This window comes from Alternaria ethzedia (genome assembly GCF_023757985.1).
Source record: "Alternaria ethzedia strain BMP 0044 chromosome Unknown scaffold_32, whole genome shotgun sequence".
NCBI lineage: Eukaryota > Fungi > Ascomycota > Dothideomycetes > Pleosporales > Pleosporaceae > Alternaria > Alternaria ethzedia.
In genome coordinates this window covers 85897-100998 of record NW_026056225.1, presented here as the reverse complement: position 1 = coordinate 100998, position 15102 = coordinate 85897, and the positions used below count along the sequence as shown (strand labels likewise).

Below are 15102 nucleotides of genomic sequence, written 5' to 3'. Positions count from 1 at the left end.
TCCATCTGCTAGCTCTGATACATAAGTACTGACTACAGACAGCCTATATTGCTACCATCTTGTGGGGTGTCGAATTGCTTCTCATAAAGTACAGCATTCTCTGCTTGTATATTCGCATTTTTCCGAACGTCTGGTTGAAGCGCGCGGTCTTCGCCTTCATGGCTTTTACGGCTCTGTTCACCCTGCCCCTACTTTTCCTGGCTGCGTTCCAATGTATTCCAGTCCGCGCTATCTGGAATCTTCAAGAGCAAGAAACCGCGAAATGCATCGACTATATTGCCGTCTTGAGACTGACGGTTGTATACGAGATCATCGCTGAGACTATCCTATTCAGTCTTCCTATCCCGATTGTATGGAAGCTGCAGATGAAGACTGCAAAGAAGATACAGCTACTCATCTTCTTTAGCCTTGGTATCTGGTACGTCTTGTCTTGGTCTTGTTCGATTTGTGTAATCTAACCCTTCCGAAGTGTTATTATCATGTCCATCGTACGCTTGCCATTTTTACCAGGGGTTGTCGACACTATCGACCCAACCTACACAGTGACTGGCACATCGATTACTGGATTCACCTCCAGTGGAGTTGCACATATATGCGCTGCCGTCCCCACAATCAGAAACCTGATACGATACTGCCAGAACGGGTTCAAGATGCCCACGAATATTCCTTCAAGCTACACCACGGACCGCAGCACTTACAACTCTACGAGCAAACGAAGCTACAAGTCATTGCAGGACAAAAATAATGCCTCTAATACAGCACAACAGCGAGGCAAAGCCTCATCTCGCGATACAAAGGATCCATATCGCCTATCCGCAATCGTGGATGCCGAGAATGATGGCACAGTCGTAGAGCTATGTGCGATAAACTCGCCAACTCACGCGAACGCATTGAATGATGGGGAACAGGATGGACAAGAAGGGGAGATTCGATGGACTCAGCGCGTGGAAGAACAATTTCCTACTATTGTTGGCGAATCTCCGTCGCCGGGGTTGGACGACTCAGCGTCTCAAAAGTCCATACTTCGCCAACACCCCTATTCATAAAAGCAAAAGAGGAAAGATCAATAACATGGATGCCGCCCAAGAAAGCTATTTCGCCATTACATGTACCTGCTTTGAAGTTGCAACAACAGAGGCCGCTTTAGTGATGCATGCAGAATTTGTGGACATGGTCGCACTACTTCCTTTTGCTTTGGAAGCTTACAACAGATATAGAGGGACCATATCTTTGAGTTCACCCGCTTTCCCTGATATTCATTCGGGTAGCGCAGACTAGTAGACGCACGCATGAGCTTGTGTCACACGAACAGTCGGCTCAACGCGACCATGGGGGCGTACACTCAAGAGTGTAGACTGATACATTGGGTAGGTATGTAAGTGGCTGTCGCAAGCTTTCCAAACAGCTGTCTAGGTGAGCAATTCAGCCAGGCGTCTGCAATGCTTGTAAGGATTTGAAGTAAGAAACTGGGATGCGATGCGAGCTTGTGCACGCCTTACTCTTTGTGGCCGTAGTACACATTTGGGTATAGGTGCTGCTTGATACGCTTTCTGTTTGATGGTGAGCAGTTCCCAGTGGCAGCCTGCAATCAGTCATTACGTGTTTCCGATTGGCCAGTGCCCAACCGACCCTAGCCAATGCAGCAGATGGCACCTGAAGTTCGCGCTTGCGCCTAAGAATTGGAGGAAGAAAAGCGGAAGCTAGAAGCTAAAATCATAGATATCCTTACACAGAGTGTTTCAAAGTTCGAAACGAGAGGTTACGAGTGCTCTTCAGTAGCGGAGTTACACCGAGTTAGCCTCGGCTCATCGCCTACATTTGACTTGGTGGCCGATGGAAACCACGACGACAATTTCTGCTTGCGCAATGTGTTCACTCATGCCTCGAAGTGTCACCAACTAAATCCTGAGCGGCAGGAGCGAGAATGGCTAACCAACGTATGGAGCTTACTACGCCAGCAGTGACATGGCAATTTCGCACGATTTACCTTACTGCATACAACGTCCTCTTCGCATCGCTATGGGCATCGGTCTTCGTTCGAGCCGTGTCTAATGCTCGAAATAGCAAATTCGAGCTCTTTGATGCAACAGAGCCATATGCGCGATGGATACAGACCGCTTCGTTGATAGAAGTCTTACATGCGGCGTTTGGTATGTTCATCATTCCTACCTCTTCTTGTGCATCTCATTGAGAACGATACCAGGTGTCATCAAATCTCCAGTCAGCACAACCGCACTTCAAGTTGTTACACGCGTCATACAGGTTTGGGTGGTGTGGTACAGCTTTCCGCAAAGCACGGCAACTTCGCATGCTTATCTTGCCTTGCTCCTTGCTTGGTCGGTCGCAGACACCGTCCGGTACCTGTATCTTGCGGTCAACATGCACGGGAAAGCTCCGAAAGGACTGGTATGGCTCCGGTATGTTCTCAAGCCACCTCATCCGCTACTTGGTCCTACCTAGGTAGCTGACTGTCCCAGGTATACCATGTTCTACCCACTCTATCCGGTCGGTATCGGGGCTGAGTGGTGGTTACTGTACCGGTCTATTGCTCCTGGAGCGAAGGTCAACCCAGTCATACCGCCCGTCTTTTACTTCTGTTTGATGCTCTACATTCCAGGTATGTACTCTTTTATGGCGGCCTGTTTATACTCGAAATTCACATCTTATTAGGTTCCTACACCATGTACACCTACATGATCAAGCAAAGAAGGAAGACACTGGGTTCCAGACACAAGGTCCAGTAAGCGCATGGATTTGGTTGCGTTCCAGCACGAACGTAGTCATATGCAAAGGATGGGCAGTCTTTTTGAACAGCTCTGTCTCCGTAACGGCTAATGTCTGGAATGTGGGAAGACACGCGCAATGGCATTAGCCCGGGACAGGCCAAGGCTGCAATGAAGGCTAGCGTATGTGATATGACAGGACCGACACCAAGGACGAAGACGAAGAGCATGATAGTATTGCAAGAGGTTAGCATGGCCGACGGTAGTAATGTTTAGAAAGAAGAATATATAACCATAAGAACCGGACCCACATATGGCAGACAGGTTAGATGTAGGAAACCTTGACGCCCATTCCTACGGTACGTCTCACCTTGTCCCACGCACTCCGTATGATGCGTAGTATCCTCTCTCTAAGATGGCGCCTGCCAAACGCCAAGCCAAACGCCAATAAGAAAAGTAAAGTACGGAAGAAAGCCATGGGATTGGAAGTCATGTGATGGGCCGTATCCGAAATCATGGTGTGTATGTTTGCGAACATGGTAGACGCGCGGTTGTAGAGGCCGGGTGGTGGTGTGGTTGGTTTCTTGGCGGGCGTTCGGGAGGTGCGGGAAGACTGCGATGGCGTGGGTTGTGGCTCGTCTGAGCCGCGGGGTTGGCGTCTGTTTTGTTCCTCGCGTATGCGGCGTTCGTCTTGTGCGCGCGCCTGGTCGAGGCGCTGGGCCTCGGTTTCTCTGCGGCGCTGGTCCATTTGCTCCTGTTGTTGCTGGCGCAGCTTCTCTTCGCGGGCTTGCGTGTCTTCCTTTTCTTCCTTGAGAGAGTGCAGTGCGAGCAGGAAGGCTTCCTTGCGCTCTTGGTCCAGCACCTCGGACATGTCGATGAAGTCGCGGGCATAGTCCCATTCGTCGTTGCGTGGCAGGACGTGCAGGGTGTAGAGCTCGAGGAGTTTGATGCGCTTTTCCAGGTCGCGCGGGGTGTCAGACAGGTGTGCGGAGGCGTCGGGGGCCGGGTTGGCCGTGGCGGACAGGTACGTCTCGAGCTTCTGCTGGTTGAGCCGCTGCGAGGGCGCATGGGTAAGGAGGAGGGTGGCGAGGTTGACGACCACGTCGGCGTCGACGTCGCCCTCGACACCCGCATAGCCGTCGCGGACCACGTGGTCCCAGATGCTGCCGTCGCGACACTGCGAGACCAAGTGCTTCCATCGCGTGCTGCCAAAGGCGTGCTTGCCCTCTTCGGCGCCCAGCTCGACCACGGCGTTGAGGAAGGTGAGGTAGAAGCTCCACACCTTGACCCGGGTGCCGCGCGACGCCGTCGCGACGGGCGCGTGGCCCACGACGTCGGCCGCGTCGATTGGCGGCGGGCTGATGATGGGCTCGATGGTCGACAGCGCCTCGGGGAGGCGTCGCGTCAGGAACAGCTGGGCAGCCTGTCGGTAGGCTTTGGCCATCTGCGACGACTGTTGCCGTGACGTCGAGAGCGACGAGATGGATGATGAGAGGTAGCGCGACCCGCTGACGTCGTCGTAGAGCGTCGCCATGTTTCGATGTCCTCTGAGCTTCACGAGCGCATAGCGGTGGGTGACGGAGCGCCCGGTGTCAACATTTCGAACCTCGGCTGACCTCACCTCACCCGAACCGCCTTGGCGCGTCACCTGCCTCCGACACCCCGAGCTATCTGCGTTTGCATCAGTCTGCAGACGTTGTCAAGGTATTGACACGCGCTTGCCTGCGTCAAGCTCAGAGGCAGGAGCTAGACACGCGCTTTGTCGCTTGATCCATCGCTGCTAACCTCCACGACCATCTCTACGCGTCTCGCCATCATGGACGTCGACGCAGCTACCTTCCCGCACCACTTGCTGGCCATCTTCATCCACATATCCGAGGCCGACTTTGTGTCTTTTGATCTCGAACTGTCCGGCATTCCATCGCGCATCCAAGACAAACCTGCACATGGCCCGGCCCGCTTCACCATGGAGGAGCGCTATGCCGAGACCAAAATGGGCGCCGACCGCTATCAGATCCTACAGGTAGGTATCACTTGCGCGCGCTTCGACTACCTTGCCAATACCTATGTCTTGAGGCCTTACAACATCAACATCAGCCCGCTTTTTGACGAGCGCATCGACTTTGAGCGTGAGATCAAGTTTCAGAGCGGCGCGTGTACCTTCCTCCTCAACAATGGTTTCGACCTGGGGGCTCCATTTGCCACAGGCGTACAGTACTTATCCCGCGAGGAAGCAGAGCGAGCAAAGCGCATGGCCTGGGATCGACTCGAGAACAAGAATCCCATACCCGATCTGCAACTTAACTCGGCAGATGTCGAGTCGCTCGACTTTATGCGCAGGGTGAGGCAAGCCATTGAGAAATGGAAATCTAGCACTTCGCCGTCCTTGGACATTACAACTCATACAGGGCTTTCCACTCCGCCCGTAATACCCGTCATCACGCGATTCGAGAAGCGTCTCGTGCATCAGCTCGTGCGCGCAGAGTTCCCAGAGTTGGTGTCCATAGGACGCGGAGAGTGTATTCGTATCCTTCATCTAGACCCTGTGCGTGAGGCCGACAACATGCGCAGGATCAAGAACCGCGTCAAAGAATCCATTGTCCGACAAACCGGCTTCCGCTGGATCTTTGAGGCTTTAGTCAAGGGCGGCGACATCAATCGCGCAGATCCACTCTATGTCGCACGCACTACTGGCACCATTGTCACTGCCGACGCACATGATATAAGGGATCGCTACGACAGAGCCATAGAGAGACTTAAAATCAAGCAGCCCGTGCTAGTCGGCCACAACATGTTCACTGACATTGTCTACTTTTATCGTACTTTTGTCGGCCAACTGCCTGCACGTGCAACATCTCCTTATCTGGTTAACGCGCTAACTCTGTACAGGATACCCTGCAAGGCTTCCAGGATGCTATCCATGAGCTGTTCCCTAACATCATCGACACTAAATATCTAGCGACTCATGCTGAAGGCGACCTCAACGCCTCCCCTACACTACAGGATATTGCCGAGAATTCAAGTCTGCAGCCGTTGCCCCACATTGTCACGCATGCCGACCATCCAAAGTACCAAGAGACTGAGGCCTTCCACGAAGCAGGCTATGACAGCCTCCTTACTGCCACCATCATGATCAGGCTCGCCGCCAAGCTTGGTGCGGAGCGAGGAGAACAGGTTCCGGCGCCATTGCCCAGCCGTTCCAGTAACAAAACGAAAGGAGTGTTGGCGGAAGATGTTCAGGATTTTCTAAAAGATGGACGCGAGAAGGTCGACCTGCCCGTTCCCCTGCCCCCAGTGGAGCAGCCTCAACCCAAGAAAACAAAGAAACAAAGGGCCAAGGCTAGGAAAAAGGAGGCAAGACAACAACGATTCGAAACTAAGAACCTATTCGACACGCTCAAAGCTCTGAGCCCTGACGCCGAATCTTCCTCGACTGAAGATGACGGAGAGGTTAAGCTTCCTGAAGATAGTGAACTTGCAAAATGGGACGAACAGGTTCAAGACGTCGCCGGGTCATGGGAAAATGACGTCTACGTCCAAGATAAGACGGGATGGGTGCCGTTGGAGCAGGTTAAGCGACAGCCAATGGAGCTCATCCCAGCCTTTGATTCAGAGTTTTGGAACGAGTTTGGCAATACATTGCGTGTGTTTGGCACTCAAGAAGCTGTCCTGAAGATCGCAGACTGGGAGGTTTGAAAGCCGCGCAAGCTTGACTCCAAGCTAATAAAAGGTGGAGTTGGCACCAAGGTTCTCATGGTTGTGTACAATCTTGAAGAGCTAAAGTTACGCCGTGAGCGGTAGTAGAAAGACAAACATGTGTTGTCTCTAATGCGCAACTCGTCTCTGTGCCCATCATGGTGATTCATCATAAGAGACAGTGGTTTGAGTGCGTAACAAAGAGTTCTTCAATGTCTTCCCCTCTTCTTGTAAAGCATGGACAGCCTCCTGCGGCATTCCTTCGGTCCCAATTCAGCAGCGCCATCATCCACAATCACTCAGACCCAATCAAGTTGCAGGTCACCAAACACGCCTTTTCATCATAGACACATAGGTTCGGCAGCTGCCGCTCATTTCCACGCCCGTCCATGTCATCACCCATATACAGTCTGCTTCTACCGTACACGAACCCGACTTTCGGTCCAAAAGATCGCACCTCCTCAGATATACACGATTTGCCTTTTTCAATCGATGCATATGACTCTGACAGACTACTCATACACCATCACTTCGAACGGCCAGCTCCAACAGATCTCTGCAGCGGTCTCGTGTGCTCTTCAGGACGTCATAGCGTATTCGAAAGATTCCGCAGGGAGAATGCTCGACTTGACATGTATGAGTCCGCAGTTTGACGGAAAATGGTCTCGGGATCGGAAGAGGTAAAGGATATAGGCAGGTTGTCAGGTAATATCAAATTGAAGGGTCGACGTCTGGTGCTGTTGACACAAAGTTTTCAACAACGTGCAGGACCAGCGCCTATGGCTTCTACTGGCTCGATGTTCACCTCCACCGCTTTTGTCTGTGTCGTACTCGATGGGACGATCCCTCGGTTGTGCTCTTCGTCGGAGCCGCGCACATCATTTTCCTGGGGTAATGGCTCAAAGTGCGCATTGTTGACTCTTTTCCTATCGATGCGACGTCTCCAAGGCTTGTACAGCAGAACACTGAGACCACCGAAAACGATAAATGTACCGCATATAGCTCCGCCTGCATCCTGTTAGTGTCGAATTCTTTTAGTGCGATCAATCAACTCACCAACTATATCCCAAGCATCGCCCAGCTTTTCGACGCCTTCCCAAAACTTGCCATGCGGCTCGGCAACGTTGAGCACCAGATTGAGGAACTGCACTATCCCGATGATGGTCGCGACAACCACGGTAATGACTGTTAGCACAATGCTGTAGTAGCAAATGGCGATCGGGTCGCGCGCAAGTTGCGTGCTTGTGTACAGACTCATCATCAGCGCACCATCGGTGGTATCGAGAAGGCACATGCCTGCTGTGAAGAGCAGTGGAAAGATCAAGATCAGCCAAATTGATGTCCCCTTTGTGGCTTGAATCGAACTTATTCCTAGGATAGCGATCTCGGAAGAAGTGTCGAAACCTAGCCCGAAAAGTACACCCAGAGGATACATCTTCCAGGGTCGGTCGACCAACTTGAAGAGCTTCTGCAATATCGGGAAGAGGCAACCGCCGCCCTGTATCTTGAACTGTTCGTGCTCACTACCAGGGTCGCTCGAAACCATCTTTCGCATCTGTACTATGAGCTTGTACAGAATGTAGATGTTCATAAGACCAAGGAGCAACAAGAAAGCAGCAGAGACAGAAGTGCCGATGATGCCACCGACACGCTCGAAATTGTCAAACTTGTCTGACACCGCCGCTGCAGTTCCTGCAACGATGAGCGACGTGATGATGACGATGGTAGAATGTCCGAGACTGAAAAACATTCCAACCGTCACTGGCCGCTGGCCTGCAGCAACCAGACGGCGAGTCATGAGATCGATCGCCGAAATATGATCTGCATCCAGGGCATGGCGCAAGCCCAGAGTGTACGAGAGGATTGCTGTCGAGATCAGTGGCGTATGCCAGTGCTGCCGACGTTTAGCATATGCGATCAACGCCATTTGGATTCACCTTCTTTACTTACTAAGACTATACCAACTGCCGCCCAAACAAGGAGGTTTACAGCGACGAGGGTGATGATGATTGCGATTGCCGCGAATGGGAGCCTTCTGAGGTAGGGTGTCTGCGCATGATATGCAGATGCTTTGTTGGATGCATTGCGAAAGAATGATAATTTGCTCCCTGCATCGCTACCCACTACAGATGAGGGGCGGGAGGTTGCCATTCTACCAGATCTCGCTCTCGCGCGTAACAAAGGACACGAGAAATTGCGATCGAAGTGTGATAGAAAGAGAAAGAAGTTTAGAGAGGTACCTATAATGAAGCTTGGAAGGTAAGTATCGCAGAGCACCGTGGGATGCAAATGACGCCAAGTGGGGCTAGCAGCTGTTATCGTGACCCTCTGGCGGGGTAATTAGCATCATGGTGTACTAATAGTCGCGAATCCACAAAACCTCGGCATCAAGTTTTGACGATCAGAAGCTCGTATTGTATATGGTGAACTATCGTCGACTCTCAGATTTTGCGGAAGCATAGACATGCGTTGGTGCCACCAAAACCGAAGCTATTCGAGAGAGCCACATTGACTCTGTGCTGTTGAGCAGCATTGGCGACGTAGTTGCAGTTAAAGTCAACCGCCGGATCTCCTGGATTCTCAAGATTGAGAGTCGGAGGTAGGATGTTCTGGTCATCGTCAACATGTAGGCTATGGCAAGAACCACATCTGACTTACGTGATGCATCCCAAGAATCGTGAAAATTGTCTCCACGCTCCCTGCAGCACCCAGAAGATGTCCGACCGCACCTTTTGTACTGCTCACATTGATTTCACAAGCTCTATCTTTTCCGTCTTCGCCAAGCAGAAGCTCTTTGATGGCTCGGTTCTCCGCAGCATCACCTAGTGGGGTGCTCGTCGCATGGGCGTTCACGTAGTCGACAGCGCTTGGCTTGAGGCCGGCATGTCGTAGTGCATGCTTCATTGCGAGACGTGGGCCTTGGCCATCTTCGCGAGGTGCCGTCATGTGGTGTGCGTCGCTGGACAGTCCGTAGCCGGCGACTTCAGCATAGATGTTCGCACCTCGCTTCCTTGCGTGCTCGAGTTCCTGCACCTGATTAGATACGACAGGTACGGCAACCTTGCACACAGCGATCGCGTACCTCGAGAACCACAACTCCGGCTCCTTCTCCAATGACAAAACCATCCCGTTCTCGGTCGAATGGTCGACTGGACTCCATGGGCCGTTCATTGAACTCAGTAGCCAGGCTTCTAGCCCTAGCAAAGCCTGATATGGCGAGAGGATGAATGCATGATTCAGCTCCGCCGGCTATCATAACATCTGCATCTCCGAACTGAATCAAACGTGACGCGTCTCCGATGCTATGTGCTCCGGTCGTACATGCTGTTGTTGCCGCATGGTTCGGTCCCTATCATGGCTCAGCATCAACAAACATAGCCAGAAGGTTATAGCCACCTTGAACCCATAACGCATCGATATGTGACCTGCGGCTAGGTTGATCAACAGTCGTGGAACAAAGAGCGGGGACACCTTTCGGTAACCCTAGCACAATCAGTTGACAGTTACGATCGATAGCTGGGACAACCCACGCCTCTCTCATAAGCAATTGTGGTATCATACACATCGTCTAAACTGCCGATACCAGATCCCATGTACACTCCCTATCTCGGCGTGAGTAAGATGCAGGCTGGGCGGATGCTGAGCCTCCGTACTGTGACTTCAAGATCGGCCTCTTCCTTCGAAAACCATCCCGCATCATTGAGAGCTTCATCGGACGCCACCATGGCGTACTGTGCGAAGCGTGCCATACGGCGTTCATCCTGTAATAAAATTAACATTGTCAAAGACGAGAACGTTGGGTGGCGGCACATACGCTGTGGCTTAGATGCTCCTTTGTATTCCATTTGCCATCGGTTTTGCTACCCTGAGGAACCAGACCAGCGACTTGGCTCGGTAGCAGCGCGAATTCAGGGCTTCTGTCTTTGATGGAAACGATGCCACACTGGCTATCGATCAGACGCTTCCAGGTTCGTCGAACACCTATCCGCGTTAGGAGAAATGGGATCAAAGCAAGGTGAACGTCGCGTCACCTAGTCCAAGAGGGGTTACAAGCCCTAAGCCTGTTACTACTACCCGTCGCATCGCATGTCAGTAATAATGGTTGATGTTGGATGCGGACGCGTTTGGGTGGGCAGAGAGAGCTAGTGTCACGCGCAAGCCACGTGTGGCGTCCGTTAGCGAGAGGTGCGTGCTACATAGCCGTGTCCGTCCTTGTTGTTTTAGATGCCTTCATTTCGCTCCCATCGCAGGAATTCTATATAGTGCACGGTGAGCTTGGTTTCCATTTGCAGCCGTTGACTGGTCAGAGTACGCTTTGCGCCAGTCGGTTGATGCATTATTTCGACGATGACAAGTCGTATTTGGGCCAACAATATATTTCTGTGTACTATAAAAACCAGACAACAACCTGCAATTTGCTCATGACCATCGCAATCAAAGTCGGGAGAGCTCAACCTTTCTGTTGTTGTCCAATCATCTAACTTGAAACACCTACGGGCAGCCGGTGACTCTGTCTCTTGATTGCACTCGAGGGTTTGGCGACAGTCTTCGTGTTGTTGCACAACCTCATGGGAGAAATCGTATGGTAACGCCATTTTGCGCAAAGCAGTGATTATATCGCCAAGTAGGTGAAAACAATCCTAGACGATGGCGGACAGGCAACACTCGGAGGGAAGCCTCGAGTCTGGTCTCGGGCATTGCGGGGAACTTTGGAAGCAGTGTCAAGAGTATCAAGGCTTGGGCAGACACTTCAAAAAACCAATCTAGGCAAAGGGTGATGGTTGATGTTTGACAGATCGAGGGCATCATACGGGCCAGGCAAATCCCAAAAGCACGTCATTGTCTTGGCGAGCCTCGTCTAGCGGGCGTCTGCAAGCAGCACTCGACACCAATGTGATGACTCCCCACAATGTGATCGATACGCCAGACTTCCTGCAACGCAGGCTCCACTCTTCCCTACGACTACACGTACGACATCGCGACTATGGATACTTATGGATCTGCCAATGGATCGACGAAGTACAGTAGGTGCATTTTGAACTTTTCTTGCCGTCGCAAGCATTTCGGACAGGCAAAGCAAGAACGGCTGGTTGCTGTAATTTGCTATGCGGAATGTTGAAGAATCCAGACGGGCTTTCTTGACGCGTTCTGGCGGTGCATGATCCAAACTGACATGCGGTAGGGACGGTGTCGTCGCAGCCCGAGAATCCGTTCGCCAAACTTATCCCCGACCAGACCTTTGCCGTCATCCCCCGGGTCACGCTCGAATCCGGCGTCGTGTTACACAATGTCAGCGTTGCCTACAAGACCTACGGTACCCTCGCGCCCAGCGGAGACAATGCCATGGTGATATGCCATGCGCTCACCGGAAGCGCTGACGTGGGAGACTGGTGGGGACCGTTGCTAGGTGGGCCTGGGAAGGCTTTTGATATATCGCGCTTCTTCGTCGTCTGTATGAACAGTCTCGGCAGTCCTTACGGGAGCGCAAGCCCGGTCACAGCAAAAGATGGCGACGTCTCGCTGGGTCCGTACGGACCCGAGTTTCCACTGACAACTGTAAGAGACGATGTCAAGTTAGTCGAGCGAAATCTGGAATTCGTACTTGGAAGCTGCTAACGGGCACAGTGTCTTCAAGCTCCTCTTGGATGATCTTGGTGTGAAGCAGGTCGCTGCCGTCATTGGAGGATCCATGGGCGGTATGCTTGTCCTCGAGTTTGCCTACTTCGGAAAAGACTACGTCAAGACCATCATCCCGATAGCCACTTCCGCTCGCTACAGCGCATGGGGCATCAGCTGGGGCGAAGCGCAACGGCAAAGTATCTACAGTGACCCCAAATACGACGACGGCTATTACGCATATGAAGATCCTCCATCGACCGGGCTTGGAGCCGCACGCATGTCTGCTTTACTGACTTACAGAAGCCGCGACTCGTTCGAATCAAGATTTGGGCGCAACACACCAGACCTATCCAAGAAACAGAGCATCAATACTGTACCGCGACCGACCACTCCGTCCAATCCCTCCCATGAACACTGGGCGATACACAACCACGGTCACAAGAACGCTGGCTCGCCGCGTCTGATGTCACGGACAAACAGCAGTACCGCCATACCCGGTTCTGCAGCCGCACATGCCGACCTCGAGTTCCATGATGCATCGGACCCAGCCACTCCGAACCTCGAAAGGTCAAGCTCGACAAGTAGCAACAGTCAATTCCCGCGCTCATCGAAGCCTCTTGCGCCGCACTACTTCTCAGCACAGTCCTACCTCCGTTACCAGGCCGACAAGTTCATCAAGCGTTTTGACGCTAATTGTTACATCGCAATCACAAGAAAGCTGGATACGCATGATGTATCCCGCTACCGCTATCCTGAAGGCGAGACACCCGACACACTAGATCCAGTATCGGCCCTTCATTATGCGCTTTCCTTGATTGAACAGCCTACACTGGTACTAGGTATACAGTCGGACGGTCTCTTCACATTTGCCGAACAGAAGGAATTGGCCGCTTGTATTCCCAAGGCTACACTTAAGACGATCGATTCTCCAGATGGTCACGACGCCTTCCTCCTCGAATTTGAGCAGGTAAACAAACACTTACTAGGCTTCCTCGAGACCGAGCTTCCAGAGATCATGAATAGAACACCAAACGTAGAGACCGCAACAAGCGATTCTGGTATGGTCGCCACCAAAAGCAGCACGTTTGGTGAGGCTGAGGTCGACGATATCACGGCATGGTAAGAAGAATGGGAGCATTGAATTTGGCACGGCGTTCTGGGTTCAGAGGATAACTGCACTGGTCGGCGTACAAATTTCGGTATAGCCTTGAAAGAAGGCTGCATGAGTATGATGCGCCCTGGGGCGTCCCGAACTGAGGTTCAACCCCTCGTAGACACCAAGTACTGCAGCATGAGAGCAGCAACAACAACCCAATAATTCTCTCCTCTTAGTTTTCCCGAATCTTTCAACTCTGTCACAAACGGCTCGCTCATGTCCAATCTACCTCATGTCTGTACCCCGCCTTGCACGCTAATCGTTAGTCGTCTCCGCACGTCCACCGTCTCGCGTGCCCCTCATCCTCGGTTCGTATACACAGCGGATACTCCCCGCAGACCTTGACACGAACGTGCTTTATCCGATCTGGTCTCCCGAGTTGCAGTGCCGTAGGATCACGAGGGCTTCGGTGACGATGCACGGTAGATTATGAACGCAACGTCTTGACAATGGTAGAGGGATTATCTGTGTACCGAATTCGGACTGCTCATGCTTTTGCGACCCCGATCAGTAACGTTCGACTATTCGTACAAAGGCCAAGAACAAGGTCCGTTAAGTTCGACCCCCGCACATAGGACAGTGAGTGCCGGGTGTCCGTGTTGATACATATATAGGTGTATTCGGAGTGACTCAATGTTCCTCAATCAGCCATAGTCCCTTTCTTCACATCGTCCCGAATACAGTAACATTATGCAACTCCCCAAAACACAAAAGGCGGCCATCAAACAAGGCACCGGCGACAACGCTACGATTACCATCAAGGAGATTCCTGTCCCGGAACCAGCTCCTGACCAGATTCTCGTCAAGATAAACTACAGTGGCCTCTGTGCCTCGGACAAATCCCTGCTCCATGATGAGTGGGACTTCAAGATGGCCGAATGTACCAAAGGCATCGCAGGCCATGAGGGCGCTGGCATCGTTGTAGCCGTTGGCGCAAACGTGCAGGATCTCTGGCAGCCTGGTAATCGCGCTGGTATCAAATGGATTGCGTCTGTATGCCGACGATGCGAGTTTTGTACTAATGGCCAAGACGAATGTCATTGCCCGAAGCAGCTGAACAGTGGATTTACTGTTGCGGGAACGTTCCAGGAGTATTGCTTAACGGATGCGAGGTATGCGACGAGATTGCCTGATGGTGTCAAGGACGAGGAGGCGGGCCCGATCATGTGTGGTGGTGTTACAGCATATGTGGCTTGCAAGAGAAGTAAGGTACTCCCCGGGCAGTGGATTGTCATTCCGGGAGCGGGTGGTGGTGAGTATGCGCATAGCGCTTTTGTGTCCTCTTCCGTCTTTCGCAGCGACGAAATTGAAACCGTCATATAAGATGATACTGATACCACCCAGGCCTTGGTCATTTTGGTGTTCAGTACGCTCGCCATATGGGTATGCGCGTTATTGCCATCGACGGCGGCGCCGCTAAACGCGATCTCTGCCTCTCTCTTGGTGCCGAGAGGTTTATCGACTTCACTACATGCTCGAACATCACTTCCGAGATCATGAAGATTACTACTTATGGCGCCCATGGCGTGATCGTTTTCGCAGCAACGAAAGCAGGCTACGAACAAGCGCCAAACTTGCTGAGACCCAACGGCACGATGGTGTGTGTAGGTCTACCGAAAGATTCGTCGATCATTGCGGGAGCTAGTCCAATCCTGATGTGCCTCAAGAGATTGAATGTTGTGGGAAGCGTGACAGGAACGCTAAAGGACGTTGAGGAGGTGAGTGTTATTCTCGCGAGCTAGGTAGGGAGACTGCTACTAACTGGGCGGGTAGGCACTCGACTTTACTTCGCGAGGACTCGTACATCCGATTCTGACTCATGGTGGTTTGGAGGATATTGATCGGTTCTGTGCAGACATGAATGCAGGGAAGCTTGCTGGACGGGCTGTTATCAAGATCGCTGCGTAG

General features: G+C 52.2%; 7 protein-coding genes across 7 annotated transcripts; 4 read left to right on the top strand and 3 right to left on the bottom strand.

Moving 5' to 3' along the window:
* Nucleotides 1–1924: 1924 nt before the first annotated feature.
* Nucleotides 1925–2744, top strand: J4E87_009116 (uncharacterized protein; the record flags this gene model as incomplete). The annotated part of the gene is made up of 4 exons (XM_049380696.1): nucleotides 1925–2150; nucleotides 2204–2417; nucleotides 2478–2617; nucleotides 2671–2744. The coding sequence occupies 4 exons, from the start codon at nucleotides 1925–1927 to the stop codon at nucleotides 2742–2744; spliced, it is 654 nt and encodes a 217-aa protein (XP_049229540.1).
* Nucleotides 2745–3048: 304 nt separating this feature from the next.
* Nucleotides 3049–4257, bottom strand: J4E87_009115 (uncharacterized protein; the record flags this gene model as incomplete). Its single annotated transcript, XM_049380695.1, has 1 exon — nucleotides 3049–4257. The coding sequence occupies one exon, from the start codon at nucleotides 4255–4257 to the stop codon at nucleotides 3049–3051; it is 1209 nt and encodes a 402-aa protein (XP_049229539.1).
* A 282-nt stretch (nucleotides 4258–4539) lies between these two features.
* J4E87_009114 (uncharacterized protein) lies at nucleotides 4540–6419 on the top strand (the record flags this gene model as incomplete). Its single annotated transcript, XM_049380694.1, has 2 exons — nucleotides 4540–5565; nucleotides 5613–6419. 2 exons carry the CDS (start codon nucleotides 4540–4542, stop codon nucleotides 6417–6419), a joined length of 1833 nt encoding a protein of 610 aa, XP_049229538.1.
* Nucleotides 6420–7173: 754 nt separating this feature from the next.
* J4E87_009113 (uncharacterized protein) lies at nucleotides 7174–8169 on the bottom strand (the record flags this gene model as incomplete). The annotated part of the gene is made up of 2 exons (XM_049380693.1): nucleotides 7174–7427; nucleotides 7476–8169. 2 exons carry the CDS (start codon nucleotides 8167–8169, stop codon nucleotides 7174–7176), a joined length of 948 nt encoding a protein of 315 aa, XP_049229537.1.
* Nucleotides 8170–8860: 691 nt separating this feature from the next.
* J4E87_009112 (uncharacterized protein) lies at nucleotides 8861–9590 on the bottom strand (the record flags this gene model as incomplete). Its single annotated transcript, XM_049380692.1, has 2 exons — nucleotides 8861–9028; nucleotides 9078–9590. The coding sequence occupies 2 exons, from the start codon at nucleotides 9588–9590 to the stop codon at nucleotides 8861–8863; spliced, it is 681 nt and encodes a 226-aa protein (XP_049229536.1).
* A 1813-nt stretch (nucleotides 9591–11403) lies between these two features.
* On the top strand, nucleotides 11404–13161 carry J4E87_009111 (uncharacterized protein; the record flags this gene model as incomplete). Its single annotated transcript, XM_049380691.1, has 3 exons — nucleotides 11404–11443; nucleotides 11602–11992; nucleotides 12045–13161. The coding sequence occupies 3 exons, from the start codon at nucleotides 11404–11406 to the stop codon at nucleotides 13159–13161; spliced, it is 1548 nt and encodes a 515-aa protein (XP_049229535.1).
* A 723-nt stretch (nucleotides 13162–13884) lies between these two features.
* On the top strand, nucleotides 13885–15102 carry J4E87_009110 (uncharacterized protein; the record flags this gene model as incomplete). Its single annotated transcript, XM_049380690.1, has 3 exons — nucleotides 13885–14446; nucleotides 14539–14912; nucleotides 14968–15102. The coding sequence occupies 3 exons, from the start codon at nucleotides 13885–13887 to the stop codon at nucleotides 15100–15102; spliced, it is 1071 nt and encodes a 356-aa protein (XP_049229534.1).